We start from the raw sequence: 15044 nt of genomic DNA on the forward strand, positions 1-15044 counted from the left end.
AAGATAGATGAAACCCACAATATCCCAGCTTACTAAGTGCCACTGCGATTTACTCTGTGTGTGCGCAAGTGTGTGTATGTGTGTACATGTGTGCGTGTGTTCTCCTTGAGTTCCAACCAAGGGGCACACACATGCTGGGCAGGTACTCTATTGTTGAGCCACATATTGAGCCGATAGTTTGAAGCTGAACAACTACTAAGGAAGATTTAGAATGTGAGCTTAGGGGTCAGAATTTTAACATCCCTTTGGACCTAGACACAAAATGATGGCTTTTGGTTCTGTTTATGGTTCGTTCACTCTTGCTTTTACCTGGGTAGGACTGATAGGAGGTGGTGGAGCTTTGCGTTTTTTTGGAGTTCCACTTCTTTCTGAGCTTATTTTAGAGACTTGATCATGCTGAAAGTTATCACAGTCCAAAGAATGGAGGTGGGTTAGTTATGTTAGTAAAGTCGGAGCGAGTAGCTGCAGCAAACACATGAGAACAACCTGCTGACAGTTATGCATTCCTAGCTTCTTCAAGTCCTGAAACACGCTGCTAACAGAACAATAAGTAACATGCATGTGCTAAGTTTTCTTCCAGCAACCCATGCTTTGGTGGCAAGAGGAGACAAAACCAGATTAACATGGTGTGTAGAACTGGGAAAGGATGAAGACGTGCCTATCAATCATAACCCATACAGAGCACTCTGCAACTCTGCACAGCTTCCATTCACCCCACCACCCCGTAATGAAGAAATGAGAAGGGGAAAGAGAGCTGCATATGCAAAGGTTCCTGATAAGCAACAGTTAGCACATAATAAATCCTGGATTAAATATCTGCTTTCTATGACTTAAAAACTTCAGTGTACAAATGTACAGAATGGCCAGATATAGATATACACAGAGAGCCCACATGCCTTTAAGAAAAACCACAATAAGAAAATGCCTCTATTACTGCTACTCTGTATAACACCAATGACAGTTTTTAAAACTGCAATTAAAATTAAAAGGCTTAATCTCTTATTTTCACAAATGCCTTAACAATTTCATATATATATATATATATATATATATATATATATATATTATATACCCATAGGATATATTTAACATATTTTCATTTAGTTTCAAGATTTAACCACACTGAATATTTTCCCACATCTGTTATTACTGCACTTCATTAAAAAAATGCAGTATGAAGTACCTATTTTTCAAACAATATAATAAAATTGTTAAATTATTTGCCACCATGCAACAATGAATCATTCACTCGAAATTATGTCAGTCTTTCCTTCAGAATTTTCAACCCAGTTTTTAATCACTGTCCTAAGGAACCACAGCATTTATTCTCAACATTTTCATATTGTCACAAGCAAAAATTTAAAAAAATATTTAACATCTCATCCCCAAGATAAATACCTGCTTTGGTTTTGTTGGGGTCTTTACATCTAAAGAAAAAAAGTGGGGAAAAAAAGACTATAAGAATTATAATGACACATATCTTTTACAAATTTTGGGTGGGTGGATACATGCACGTGCGTGTGCGCGCGTGCACACACACACCCCATACATAACATTTAACATTTTGTTTTTCTTCAAGTATATATCTGAAAGAATAATAAACCGTATCATATTGCACAAATTCCTTTACCCTTTTGGGGAAAATGAGTGGGTAAATTAAAAAAAAAAACCAAAAAAAAAAAAACCAAAAAAACATTGGCTGTTTTCTTTTACATACCAGCATCCTGAGAGATTTTTGATAATAGAAGGCTTTGAATTCCTGCATTTTCTGAGAGTTTGGAATAATATAAGGCATTGTGTCCAAGAGAATCTACAAGGGCCAGGTCTGCACCCTTTTTAATTAAGGCTTCCACAGTGTTCGAGCTGCCAGTTTCACAGGCCAGCATGAGAGCAGTTCTGGAGAAAAAGGAGATGTCAGTTTAGTATAATCAAAGGTGGAAATGCCTTCCCGAGAAGACGCACTTGTCTTGAAAACAATGAAACAGGGATTGAATGCAGTTAAATCTTCAGTCATTGGGGAATTAAGTGGAAAACTGTCAAGATGAAATAAGGTGTTATTTCTTAAAAATTTAGACTAAATCAAAATGTTAAACTATATATGGTATACAATGACAGAATTTCCTGTGATTGGAAAAAAAAAAAAAAAAAGGCCAGATTCTTTCACCTCTATTATTTTCAAGCACATACATTATTAAAATTATTGTTATTTTATTGTTTCAAGACAGGGTTTCCCTGAGTAGCCCTGGTTGTACTGAAATTTGCTCTGTAGACCAGGATGGCCTTGAACTCAGCAATTCTCCTGCCTCTGCATCTGTAATGCTAAGATTAAAGGAATGTGCCACCACACCCAGCTTTAAAATTATTTATTATTATTACCATTATCATTATTGGGTTTTTTTCTTTTGAAACAGGGTTTCCCTGTGTAGCCCTGGCTGTCCTGGAACTCACTATGTAATCCAGGCTGGCCTCAAACTCATAGACTTGCCTGCCTTTGCCTCCCAAGTTGCTGGGATTAGAGGTATATTCCACCACCGCCCAGGTTAAAATTATTTTTAAATACATTCAGTATATTTACCTTTGTTTGTTTAGAATGAAAAAAACCACAGGAAATGGCTTATTCAATTCAATATTTATGTAGTTTCTTTGCAGATCCAACCAGCAACTCTGCCCATGCAGGTAAGCCTGCAGGATTTTTTTTTTTCTTCTTAGTCAAAACATACTCTCAATTATCAGGAAGGTAAAGTTAAAAAGAAGGAAACCACTTTATAACACTAAAATAAATGGGTATCACTGAAGTTACGACTTCTGCCTTAACTTGTGGTACCTTCCATTTTTGTCCCTGGAATTGACATCTGCTCCATGATCCAAGAGAAAGTGGCAGACCTCACCGTGGCCATTTTGTATTGCCACAAGCAGGGGTATGTTCCCATCCTAGGAGAAAAACCGCAGACTGTAACTCCAACTCCAAACAGCAGGATTGCAATACCTCACCCTTCCACATTTTTCTCAGGACTTGTACTGTGGAGGCTATGCTTTCATTAGTGTGGCTTTCTATGCCCCTTTAGGGCTACCCTTCCACTTAACCATAAGTCTTAGGCAATTTCACTGACTTTAGCTTTTCTCTAGAAATCCAGCTATTAAGGTTGCTAGCTCCATTACCTATCACTAGCTCCACCTCTAATGTAAGAGCGTATTCACACTAAGTGTGTTCAGACGGAAGTAAATTGGGGCTGGAGAATGGATCAACAGCTAAGGGCAAGTGTTGCTATTGCTGAAGCCCTGAATGCCATCCCCGGCACCCACGTGTAGGAAAGAGAGAACTGACTTGCTCACTATGTCCTTTAACTTCATGCATGTTGCATCCCCCAATAATAATACATGGAAAAAATTTAAATGAAGACTTTGAAAAAATAAAACTAGTGGGGCTGGAGAGATGGTTCAGCTTAACAACACTTGCTGCTTTTCCAGAGCACCCAGATATAATTGTAGCAGCTCATAACCAACCATCCATAACTGCAGTTCCTGGGATCTGATGCCCTCTAGCCTCTGCAGGCACCAGGCACACATGTGGTACACATACATACGTGTATGCAAAATGCTTTCATACATAATCTAAAAAAAAAAAAAAAGCCAAACCAAAACAAACCAATGACAGAAGTATTCCAGAATTTAGAATACGGGGATTTGGGGCTGGTTGCATAATAAAGTACCCAAGGCTACATATGAAGTTCATTTTTATATTTTTTTCATATAAAACACCTTGTAGTTTATACATTTCAGCTATCTACATGAAATACAAGTTTCAGTACATGGACTTGGGGACTTTTGGAATACAGATACTTAGCCTATGCTGAGGTTCGGAAAGTGGAAACGTATTTGCTTGATCAGGAGCAAGGAATTATGTGCCAATTTTCCTGCTACAGCATGTCATTAGACCCTGGAACCACATGCCAAAGGCATATAAATGTATTCTCATAATAGGCCTGTGAAGTTTAAAAAGACTAAAAGTTCTCTTCGGAGTTGGAAAATTCTACTAAGAATCATCCAAGGTGATACCATGAAAGAAAACAACAGAATTTCTAACTAGATATCTCTGACAGTTTACACTGATTCTCACCTTGAGAAGAGTTAGACTCCCTTTGGTGACAAATCTATGGACATCTGTGGGAGGGACTTTCTAAATTAGGTTAGATTCGGTAGGAAGACCCACCATAACAGCTAGAATGGACTAGAAAGAAGAAAGCAAATTCAGAAATAGCATTAGTCCCCCTTTGCTTCATGACTATGGATGCAGTGGAAATAGCTCCCTCAAGTTCCTACGGTCATGACTTCCCTGCACCTTCAAAGTGAGAGCCAAAATGAATCCCTCCTATTTTAAGCCACTGTGGTCGAATACTTTGTCACAGCAACAAGACAAGTGATATATAAAATTTTCTATTTTTATAAGCTGAGACACAAAGTTTTATTCACATTTGGGTTAATGGTAGAACACCAACATTGACTTATAAAAATACACATATCTAAGGACCACACTCCAAAATACGGACAGTTTAGGGATTCATAAGTATTAACATATAAAACCATTTTGCAGAATGATTTCTGGCTGAAAAGGAATAGAGTTTTGCCAAACACTAAGGTCTTTAAAGTCTCATTAGAAACCCGCACCCCGTTTCCCTCAGAGTCCACCTGGTACCTACCAAGTCCTTGAGGTTTATGGGGCTCTTGTGTTCGCAGAGAATCTGCACAGCTTGAAGGCATCCCTGTGCCGCTGGGGAAGGAAAAACACAACTGGTCACAAACAACCCAGATTACCACTTCTAGGAAGGAAGAGTTCACTCTCTGCCCAGCAGGTGAACAGCACAGAAGAGCAAGGCTAAGCCACAGGTGTGTGCAAACACTGCTTAATTTCCACGTTAGCCAAAGCTACAGCCACGGACTCCCAGTTACCTGTAGGCAAGCATATGATTTAGCTTCTCACAGGACTTGGCTTTTCTACAACTAGAAATAAAATTAATTATATACTTAATTACCCAGTGAATTCAGTATCAACATCTGTCACTTGAAGCTCTGACAAGACAGTAAAACCGAAGGTGGACAAATACAATTGATGTTTATTGTGGTCCCCAAATTAAATAAAAAAATACATAAATCAGCATCTTATAGCCCTGAAATCCACAACTGCTCATTACTGTCTACTTTATAAGGAACTTTAAATTGATTTTAAAATCTATATACATATGCATGCATGCATGGGTACATACATACTTAGTACTGGAGCTTCAAACCAGAGCCTTGCACATGCTAAGCACAAAGAGCCTTGCACATGCCAAACACACCTTCTCACTGAGCTTACTCTAAGCCTGAGCTGAATATATTAACCACTTAACTGGTTGCATGGCAGGAAACTATAGGTGCACTCCTAAATGAATCTGTGTGTGACTTACAAATGGAGTAAAATGGGAATGTCTGGGAACTACGGAAATCAGCCACAGGAATAGTACCGTAAGTTGAGTGACAACTGAACAGTTTCTTAGAGTAGAATGGACACATAAGGGAGTGAATGTTACCTGCATAATGTAAAGCTGTTTTCCCGGAGTTGTCAATACTTTCAGCGGGGCTTTTGTACTGTGAGACAAAAATAAGTTTCTTAAAGTAACCGTACAAATACCATCAAGTCCATCCTTTTCCTTCTAGCACCACTTATTCAGAGAGTCACACACATGCATAAATCCTGCCTTCTGAGCTCTGTGAGCCCACAGTCCTTTATGAGATACATACCCAAATAACCATGTCATTAGCTACGGTCACCTGTTTCCTGATCTAGTCATTCACTCCTCCTTTACATCATCTAACCCAGCAGCTAACAAACATGCTCTAAGATCTCCCATGTAGATCCTATATTTCCCATTTCCTCTCATTCTCTATCCCATTCCTAAAACCAGTTTCCCTGAGTCACCTACACAGTGACTCTGTTTCCTTGTCTCCCACTCACGCAGGAATCCACTTAGGTTAGTCACCTGCCCTCAGGATCCCATAGTGATGGCCTATGCAAGGTCACCAGCAGTCTTTCACTTTTAACACATTTCTCCGACCACTCTTGGAGCAGCGGCCTGCTCTCTTCCCCCTCCTCCTCCTGGAGGCTCTCTGTCTGGTTCTGCCTCTTGTGGCTTCCCCTACTACTCTGGACAGCGCCCCCCCTCCTCTAACAAAACATACAACCTCACATTTGTCATTGATTTTCTCCGAAGCTCTCTTCTTGGTAATCCCATCTACACCTACATCCAGATGTTAGTGACTGCAAGCAACAGATGTAGAACCCAACAACAGCAGCAAGTATTATGTCAAGTATTGTGTGCCAGGCTGTGAATCAAGAATTCCTTTAAGTCTGCTAACAACCCAAGTTGGATGACTCTCTCTGTAGTCATCGTCAGTGGGAACTGATGTATAAATAAGTTAATCAATTGCTTGAATTATGGCAGTGGTGAAGCCAGGATCTGAACCTGTTAGAGCCTGGATACTTATTCATATACAGTGTCACCTGTGAGTGCCCTGTGAGGCTTGAGAACCCACTAAACCTGCTTGGCAACACTGGTTTGATATCTCACAAGCACTCAAAAGGCAAATTTTCCACTCCTCCATTCCCAGCCTGTTCCTCCCTGAGTTTTTACCACCTCTGAGAACACCAACCACCATTGGCAATTTACCCAATGAGATCGAAACTGAATTAACTGTGATTTCTCTTCCTCCTCTTCCTCTTCTAGTATCTCACCCACCACATCTTGTAGATCCTTTCCCCAAATCATAGACGAGAGAGGCCTTCTTCTTTTTCTCAGTACCTTCATCCTAGCCCCAGGCAGCATCTACTTATATGAACAGCTTAGTCTAGCCTCCAATGAATCTCCTCAATTGTTTTGTCCCCTCTTACCCACTTCCCTACACAAAAGAATCGACTTATAAAACTGTCAGTGTCTGCCCTTCAGAATTCCACAGTGAACCTAGAATTACTTAGCTTGCATATCTTGACATACAAGGCCCTGTATGTTGTACCACATTTTCTCACATCTTTGCCTCTGACTCATTCACTGGCTTTCTCCCCACTATCCAAGCCCCAGGACTTGCTGTTCTGTTTGGAATGTGTTCCACTAGTTTTCTGCCCATTGGAGATCTCAACTTAAATATCACCTTCTCTTGAGGGCTTCCCTAGAAACCACCACTTTCCTTCTTAGTACTCTGCAATTTGTAGCATATGTTCCTTTCCTTATTAACCAGACTGTGAACTCCACAAAGACAGCAACTTGCCTGATTGCTGGTAGATACTAACTGTTTAGCACCATGCACTGTACCCTGAGAACACTTGATCTAGGGGAGGGTAGGAGGACTTACACAGGCAAGGAAGAGAAGTCATTGGGATTTGCAGGACTCCATAAAGTTCTATTTGTGCTAACTGCCTTAAAGAGCTAGGAGCTGCAACTGGCAACAACCAGAGAGCAGACTTATCTTCAGCAGACAGACAGGGCTTAGGGACCAATGCACAGGGTTCAAGAGCAAGGTCTCAGAGAGAACACTAAATGCAGAGGTGTTGGGATGAAGAGAGCAGGAAACAAAGGGGTCTGTCTCATTTGTACACAGCCTGGTTTGCAGAGGGGCAAACCACTGGTGGAGAGGTCTGCTATGTAAGCCCAGTAGGAGGCCTTGGATGGCTGGAGTCCTAACAGGAATCTAGAAAGAGCAATATTTGGCCAGACGAAGCGCAGGCCAGGGGAGGTAAGAACAGGTTACCTTATGGTGGAATGCTTCCTCTGTTGTAGTTAGAGGGATGGAGATCAGGTTACTACTTACCAAGGCTTTGGCCTAATTTTAGACCAGCACAAGGAACTATTTAAAGGCTTCAAAGATTTCAGAGAAAAACCAAAGTATTTGCATAACCAGATATAAAATTACATTAGAGGCTAGAATATCTGGTCCTAGCCCACAAGGACTTCGAGCATGTCAGGTTAAATCTTCCTTAAAATCAGAGCCAGATGCATGGACTAGAACAGAATGGGAATTTAAAACATACTTTAAAAAAGTGAGGTAGGACCCAGGGTGGAGAGATGCAGGGCACTCTGGGCAAATGAGTCACCTCTCCCCTCTTATCCTGAGGACCTGGTCCTGCAGAAGGCAGTAAGAAAATTCCATGTCAACTGGTCAAAAGTGACTCTCCTAAGTCAACATCACAAACACAGATCTATTTTTCCTGAATTTTGTTTCAAAGACTCGTTAAGGTTAAACTTTCCTAGAATGGGCAGTAGTGGGTATCATGCAGGACAAGACAAGGAGCTGTGTGATCAATGCAGCAAGTTGATGAATGCGACCATGGTTTGTCCCAAGCATTTCAAAGCCAAATGAAAGCAAGACGCTGAGTCTCAAAAAGAGTGCTTTCGAGGGCCAGGAAAATAGCCTGACAGGGCAGACAGTACTGCAAACACTTTTTTATTGCTCCATGCTGCTCCTGAAAAATAGCCAGCTTGCATTTTGACTGGCAACAGCTGGACATTACTGTAGGGATGCTATGGAGCAGGGGTTGAGAGAGTAGTTCATGAAATATGTATCTTTACAAATTTGCAGAGGTCATCACCTCAAGGGATCATTATAAACTTCCTGGCAGAGTCAGCAAACCAGGGAATTGGCTAAAAATTATAAATAAGACTAAAAGCGAGCACTTAAGCAAGAACCAAGAACTAACTAAAAGCTCATCGAGTTACAGACCAAGGATAATGGTTGAAACTGTTAATCCAGAAGGACTGCACCCCATGAGCAATTTACAGAGAGAGCACAGGACACCGCAGAGCCAGCGAGCCCGGGTTACTACAGTTTGGAAAAGAAGAACTGAACAGGGGGTAATAAAGCCAATCCCAGAGAGGTAATCCAAATTTTGGGGAGGATACACTTTTCTTCTAGTAGAGTTGCCATGGAAACAACCTTATCATTGGCTGTTCTTTACAAGTGGGCTATAGGATAGTTTTAACCGGGGTATGTGCTGAGAAGAATTATTTCTCCTTTCACAGATGATAGGTAGGTAGGTAGGTAGGTAGATAGGTAGATAGGTAGATAGGTAGATAGACAGACAGACCTGTGAGTTACCTGCTTACCTGAAGGAGTTTCTTGATATACTCCGGGTGGCCATTCTTGGCTGCGATATGTAAAGCACTGTGTCCTAAGTGGATCAAAAGGTAAAAACTGGGGAAAGTGGCCACATTAAAACAAAACAAAAATAAAAACAACTTTCAATTTCTTTTATGTTAGCATACAAATTAACTGGTTTCCTTATAGCATTTTTATTCATATTAATTTTGGTTGATTCCCCCAGACATGCTCTTTCCCCCATCTCTCTGCACATTTCTGTTCTGATGCCCCTATCCCTAATACTCCATTTTTTACTTTCACCCTCCCAACCCCCTTTCTTAAAGCTGATTTTTCGTCCCCTTCTCAAGCTTCTCTCTCTAGTTTCGTGTAACCATTAGAAGCTAGACTGTGCATATGATTGAGCTTATGGTGCTTGTCTTTTTTAACCTGGGTTACCTGAATACAATATTTTCCAATTCTATCCATTTTCCGGCAAACTTCATAGTTTCATTTTTTACAGATGGATAAAAGTCCATTGTGTACATGCAAAACAGCTTCATGAGCCATTGCTCTGTTGATGGACGTTTTAGGTTGATTCAATTTCCTTGCTATAGGCAGCGATATGCAATAGGCAGGGACATGTAAGTTTCTCTGTGGTACATCTTTGGGTATATGCTCAGGGATGTTACCGTAGGTGACATTGTAGTTTTTTCTCTTGTTTGGAAATCTCCACACTGATTTCCATGGTAGCTGCACAAGTCTACACTCCCACTTGCAGCCAATGAGCTCCTCTTCCCCTCATTCTTGTTTTCATTTATAATTCAAAGTGGATCAAAGACCTTAATTTAAACCATGAACAGCTGACACTGTGCCAGTGGAGCACAGGGATAAACACAAAGCTAAAAGTATAGACAAGAACCTTCTGAATCCACACACTTCCTACATGATTTCTAATTGCTGTGCCAGAGACAACTAGGAGGAGCGAAGTCTCCAACAAAGCAGGGACTGTTCCTCTAGAGATTAAGGTCCGACTTTATACAGTGTGAGCACAGAGCATCTCCACAGACAACACTCAGAGGTCTCAACCACTGTTGCCTGCGCATTCCATTCACCTCTGGTCAGGACTGCACAGTGGTGCATTTAGCTGACATGTGTATGCAAAATGTCTATGTCCACAACTGTCACATCAGACTACAATACTTCAGACCTAGAAACCCAGAAAAGAGCCCACAAGCCAGTAGTCAATATTCCAGAAACCCAAATACTTACATCCTATGTTTCATCCCCTCATGTCCCTCTCCTCAAAATGTACTCAAAGCTGACTGGACATTACCTGGGTTTTTCAGATTTTTACAAGTTCTTGCTCAGTACATGGTAAAGGAACACTTAGTTCCCCTTCAGGAATTCAGCAGGCAGGTAACTGCAAGAAATCCTAAGGTGCTACCCAACAGCCCAGTGCCAAATGAACTTCCACACTAGGGCCTCTACAACTGCTATATGTTTAGCCTAGATTCTCTTCTTCTCAAACAGCCACCCAGTTTGTTCTTTTATCTTCACATTCAACCAAAAGGCGACCTTTTAAATGGGGCCTTTCCTGGGCTAGAGATGTGGCTCAGTACAGTGCTTGTCTAAATATTCATGATGTCCCAGGTTCAATACCTAGCACAGCACAAATGTGACATTGGGATGCACTGACAACAACACCCAGATCAGACATTCAAGGTCATACTTGGCTATACAGTTGGAGGCTGCCCTAGGGTACATAAGACCTTGTGTCAAACAAACACACACACAAAAAGAGGCCTTTTTTCTTTCCTACCCATTCATATTCCATTTCCTCCTTGACCCCTATTTACAATGGTTTTCTGCTTCATTTCATTCTTCATAATACTCCGTATCTTACAATACTCTGTTCTCAGCTCTATAGTCAAGACATATTCTACTGAAAGCCGCCCCCCCACACCCCTACCTGTTGGCTAACTGGTCCCCTGCCTCTGCAGTTCTGTCTCACTCCCTATTAAGATCCTAGCTCATGCAATACAGCTGGTGAACAGCCGGTTCTCAATATATTCCATTCATTTTGAATTAAAGAGTATGCTAATTTCAATGTCTGTAATGAGGGGTTGGCTACAACTGCCAGCCGACTCAACAGAGCTAAGAAAGCCTTACATCTTGTCTTTCCCAACTTATTTGACCAACATGTCTCCAAGGTCCCATTCATAAGCGACCTTTAATTTGGGGCTCACTTCAAACCCAGTTGTAGCCTCAGCACTATCGATGTTTTATGCTGGATAAGGGCTGTAGATGATCATTCTGCTATTTATCTGTTACTCTGCCTCCCTCCTTGGCCTCCACCCAGGAGAGATCTAGTTGTGGCAATCAAAGCCATCACCAGGCATTGCAAAATGCCCCCTAAGCGCAAAAAGAGCCTAGAGTTGAGATCCAAGGATTTAGAAGAACAATTTCTTTTATCTTTTTCCACTTTTTCTTTTTGATTACTCATCACTTAGCACTGATTAGAATTTACTGTGCCATCATCACATGGCCAGGAAACACCTTAAAGATCAGAGGGTCAGGAGATCATGGGAGCCATGTAAAAGCATCTGAATTCTCAAAAGAACGGACCTTGACTATTCTGAAAAAGATACCCTGAGACGTGAAGGGCACGTGGAAAGGACATTTGTTTAGTTGGTGTGGGATACTGAGGCAGAAATCCCTCAACACTCTCTTGAAGGGATGAGAGAAAAGAGATGCTTGAAAGTGGGAAAATAAGGACTTCTTTTTCCTCTTCTGTTTTATTTACAGGATGCTCCTCTCTTTCTCAGATTTAAATGAAGCCTAAGAATGAGAGTTTCCTTATACTATGCATTTAATAGGCTTTAGCGGTTAGTTTGGCTTCTCCAGACATCATTTATACCACTGTTACTAAGGACACGCACATTTTTAATTTGAAACAAATGCCTTACAAATGAACTTCTGGAACACATCCTAATTGTAAACTATGGACTGTTTATACTGTGCATGCAATACACCAACTGTTGTCTACCCTGGGAAAAGAAGCAGTTCTACACAACCACCATCCATCTAACAAAGGCACAGTTGTCCAAAGACAACGTAGTAGGAACATTCAAAAAACACACCATACCAAATATCAGGTTTTCGTTTCATGTCCAGTGTTCTGGTCATACCTAGAAGTGAGTGATTGATGTCTAGGGAAGCCAAATTCATCTATTCGCCTGGAATGGGTGCCCTAAATAGCAGTATGAATACTTTTCACTTGCTCTCAATATCCAAATCACAAATCATTCCCAGACACCACCATACTGAAAGCAAGATGTCTCTCACTGCTAGCATTAAAACAAATTTCTCTCTCCAAATATAAATTCTCCTAGACAGAATACATTATTTGATGACGGAAGCTCACTGGAAGGAGACGATGCATATTCCTGGCTCCTGGAAAGCTATGGATCTGTCTGGCTGCCAGGGAACAACTTCAAATAGTCAAACAGCAAGGGGAACCATCACTCATGTTCATTTTGGCAGATCTTTGCCCACAAATAAAAAGACGAGTGCTAATTAAAAACCAAGAGCCCCAGATGACAGTTCGAAAATGATCCTATATTGACTGTGACTCGAAGGATCTGCCTCTGAACTACCTACATGATCATGACCTTGTAGGGAAAAACTAACAGGGTCCTGTGACGTGTGATCACACTGCTCAAGTGTCTGTGTCATTCTTTTCCACATCTGGAAACACTAACGTAAATAATGAAGAACTAAGACAACTACATGATATTCAATTAGATATGCCTTAAAATATTTCCTGAAAGGTCAGTTTCAAAATGCAGAATATATTTCTGCAATAAAGTCACAACTTTAATTGGTTATTATTTACAATTTTACATATATATATATATGTATATATATATATATATATGTACACACACACACACATACACACGACCTTTTTTTAGAAATCCTTGTCTTCAGGTGAATTTTTACCACTAAAGCAGAAGTAAGTAAGTCACCTCACTACGCTCCCAGAGAGAAAGTAGACCCCAAAATACTTGTTTACAGTAATGTTGTCATTAGAGTTATGAGGCTGCCCCTGTGCCCTCATCTTTAAAGCACAATATAGAATCCAAGGTCATTTCTGAGTGTTACCCTCTGGAGTATTTTCATGACCAGGTTGCTGGATTCTTGTCTCATGACCTTTCATGACCTCCTCACATACACGCATTAGTAGCAAGTCAAGTATTCTAAGTCATACTTTTCTTGTTTTTCTTTCTGAAGATAAAATATAAATGAACCACACTTATTGATTATGATATACATCTATTAGGATGAATTATCCTCTAAAATGTGAATAGTACCTTTTCCATTTTCTTTTTTCTTTTTTTGTTGGGATGGGGGGAGTCTCACTCTGTCGGTCTGGCTGTTCCAGAAATCACTACGTAGACCACAGTGGCCTTGAACTCACAGAGATGTGCCTGCCTCTGCTTCCCAAATGTTAGTATAAAAAGCCTTCACCAATACATCCACAATTATCTTTTCCATTTTCATAGGGTGTCAATTTTGAGTGGGATTAGTGTGTTTAATATAATGAAAGGCCACTCAGGTTTAAAAAGAAAAGCAAGCAAACAAACAAAAATGAAACAAGTATCCTAGCAACTATTATGTTTTCATAGTACTGATTCCCACTAGTCTAAATATCCTTTCTAACTAAAGAAGCTTGATAAGGAAAAGTGCATCAAGAGATTAGAGATAATTTAGGGTTGTAAGTGTGATAAGACATACAAAATGAAAGGTTCAGGCTTTAATGCTGATCGGCTCTACCTCTTTAAGAGACAGACCCTGCCCCTTGACAACAGTCAGGGCACGCACAGGGATGTGCCATCACCACATCAACCACCACGCATTTACAGCCTGCATGAGGACTCTGGGCATGCATGGAACCTCAGTACGCATGCACAGTCTTCCCTTTAAAAGTTCCAACTTCCCTGCTTTGTTCTCTCTCTGCTGCTTCCTTACTCTGCTCTTCTCTTCTCCCACCTACGTGCTTTCTCTGCCTCTCTTTGGCGACCGGCCATGGTGGTCAGCCATTTACCCTGTTTCTCTTCTCTCTTAGTCTCCCTACTCTGCCGGGCCTATAATAAGCTGGTTAATATGTCTCATCTTGCACCTCCTCTTTTTCTTTACATCTAATTTAAACAAAAACATAACACAAATCACTCTTTAGTCTCTCGGGTCTTCATGTTGTAGAGGAAGGCTGCCACAGTGGACAGGCACTATCAACTAAGAAAGATGAAATTCTAATGCATTAGTCACTTTTAACTGTGCCACACTGTTCCAGTGTATAAGCATGTTAATAAGAAGAGTCTGAGGCTTATGCCCCAGATATCTAGAATAAGCAGTAGATTTTTGGGTTATTCTCTCTAATCTTTTAGTAATATTTTCATTTCATTCTGTTTCCTACTTTGGTGTACAGACAATAACAACAATAATCACAACCAGTAAAAACAAACAAAAGACCCAACAACAACAAAAACCCAAAAACCCTAGGCACCATTTTGTAGTATTCCTACAATGTTTTGTACACAAAAAGAATTCCCAATCCTTGTGTAAGGGAAGAACAAGACCATACAAGGATACCATGGATGCAGTCAGAGAAGGCTGAACTCCCTATCTGTACCTTAGGTGCTGTTGGCAAACAGCAATTAAGGAAGGGGAAAGGGAGCTGGGCGTTGGTGGTACACGCCTTTAATCCCAGCACTCGGGAGGCAGAGGCAGGCGGATCTCTGTGAGTTCAAGGCCAGCCTGGTCTCCAGAGCGAGTGCCAGGATAGGCTCCAAAGCTACACAGAGAAACTGTCTCGAAAAACCGAAAGAAAACAAAAAACATAAACAACAACAACAAAAAAAAAAAAGGAAGGGGAAAGA

At 40.8% G+C, this 15044-nt stretch overlaps 1 protein-coding gene across 5 annotated transcripts in view; it reads right to left on the reverse strand.

Moving 5' to 3' along the window:
• Rai14 (retinoic acid induced 14) overlaps positions 1-15044 on the reverse strand; it is a 134537-nt gene that overhangs the window by 14811 nt on the left and 104682 nt on the right. For 3 of the 5 annotated variants that reach the window (XM_027401274.2, XM_027401275.2, XM_027401273.2), the window contains exons 5-11: positions 9132-9196; positions 5568-5625; positions 4698-4768; positions 2825-2931; positions 1718-1896; positions 1399-1427; positions 310-396 (exon numbers count right to left, since the gene is read on the reverse strand). In XM_027401274.2, coding sequence (XP_027257075.1) covers positions 310-396; positions 1399-1427; positions 1718-1896; positions 2825-2931; positions 4698-4768; positions 5568-5625; positions 9132-9196 — 596 coding nt within the window. The remainder of the gene's footprint in view (positions 1-309; positions 397-1398; positions 1428-1717; positions 1897-2824; positions 2932-4697; positions 4769-5567; positions 5626-9131; positions 9197-15044) is intronic. The other 2 variants (XM_027401277.2, XM_027401276.2) reach the window with 1 other exon arrangement.

This window comes from Cricetulus griseus, chromosome 2 (genome assembly GCF_003668045.3).
Source record: "Cricetulus griseus strain 17A/GY chromosome 2, alternate assembly CriGri-PICRH-1.0, whole genome shotgun sequence".
Taxonomy (NCBI): Eukaryota; Metazoa; Chordata; class Mammalia; order Rodentia; family Cricetidae; genus Cricetulus; species Cricetulus griseus.